Genomic DNA, 506 nt, shown 5'->3' with positions numbered 1-506 from the left:
GGCCCGTCCGTGCCTCGGCGGCCTCCAGCCGGGGCGGCCCCAGCCGCGGCCCGCGGCCCCGCCCCCTGCGGCTCTTACTATCCAGGTAGTGCTCCAGGTACATCCCGGCCGCCATCTTGGGCCCCGCGCACGCAGGCTCTTCCGGGGGCGGGGCGGAGGGGGTGGACACCTCCTGCCCGCCCCGGAAGAAGCCCTTCCCCCGTCGCGGAGTCCGCTTCCGCCCTTCTTTGTAGGCGCTTCCGCCTGGCTCTGGCCGCCATTTTGAGTGYTGCGAGGCGGCCTGTGTTCCGCGGCGTGGGGAGGAACCCGACGGTGAGGCCGCCGCTTCGTCGCAGGACGGCAGCCCGGCGGCGGCGACAGGCGTCTGCTGGGGCCCAGCGGTGCCGCCCTGGCGGCTGTAACGGAAGACGGGGGCCGGCCCACTGCGCTCTGGGGAGGGCAAGGGAGGGGATGAGGGRTTTAAATGCAGCCTGTTCTGTTCCTCTGCTCTGAAAGGGTAAATACCT

General features: G+C 71.8%; 1 protein-coding gene across 5 annotated transcripts in view; it reads right to left on the bottom strand.

Moving 5' to 3' along the window:
• Positions 1 to 179, bottom strand: part of ING4 (inhibitor of growth family member 4) — a 15,647-nt gene extending 15,468 nt beyond the window's left edge. For 2 of the 5 annotated variants that reach the window (XM_085324582.1, XM_085324584.1), the window contains exon 1: positions 79 to 118. Coding sequence is in view for 1 of the 5 variants with exons in the window: in XM_085324585.1 (XP_085180711.1) it covers positions 79 to 115 (37 nt within the window). In the remaining 4 variants the exon portion in view is untranslated. Of the gene's footprint in view, positions 1 to 78 lie in introns of all 5 variants that reach the window. The other 3 variants (XM_085324585.1, XM_085324583.1, XM_085324581.1) reach the window with 3 other exon arrangements.
• Positions 180 to 506: the final 327 nt, after the last annotated feature.

The sequence above is a fragment of the Rhea americana genome, unplaced genomic scaffold, assembly GCF_003343005.1.
Source record: "Rhea americana isolate MKP2758 unplaced genomic scaffold, rheAme1 scaffold_92, whole genome shotgun sequence".
Lineage (NCBI taxonomy): Eukaryota > Metazoa > Chordata > Aves > Rheiformes > Rheidae > Rhea > Rhea americana.
This window is presented reverse-complemented; position numbering and strand designations above follow the sequence as displayed.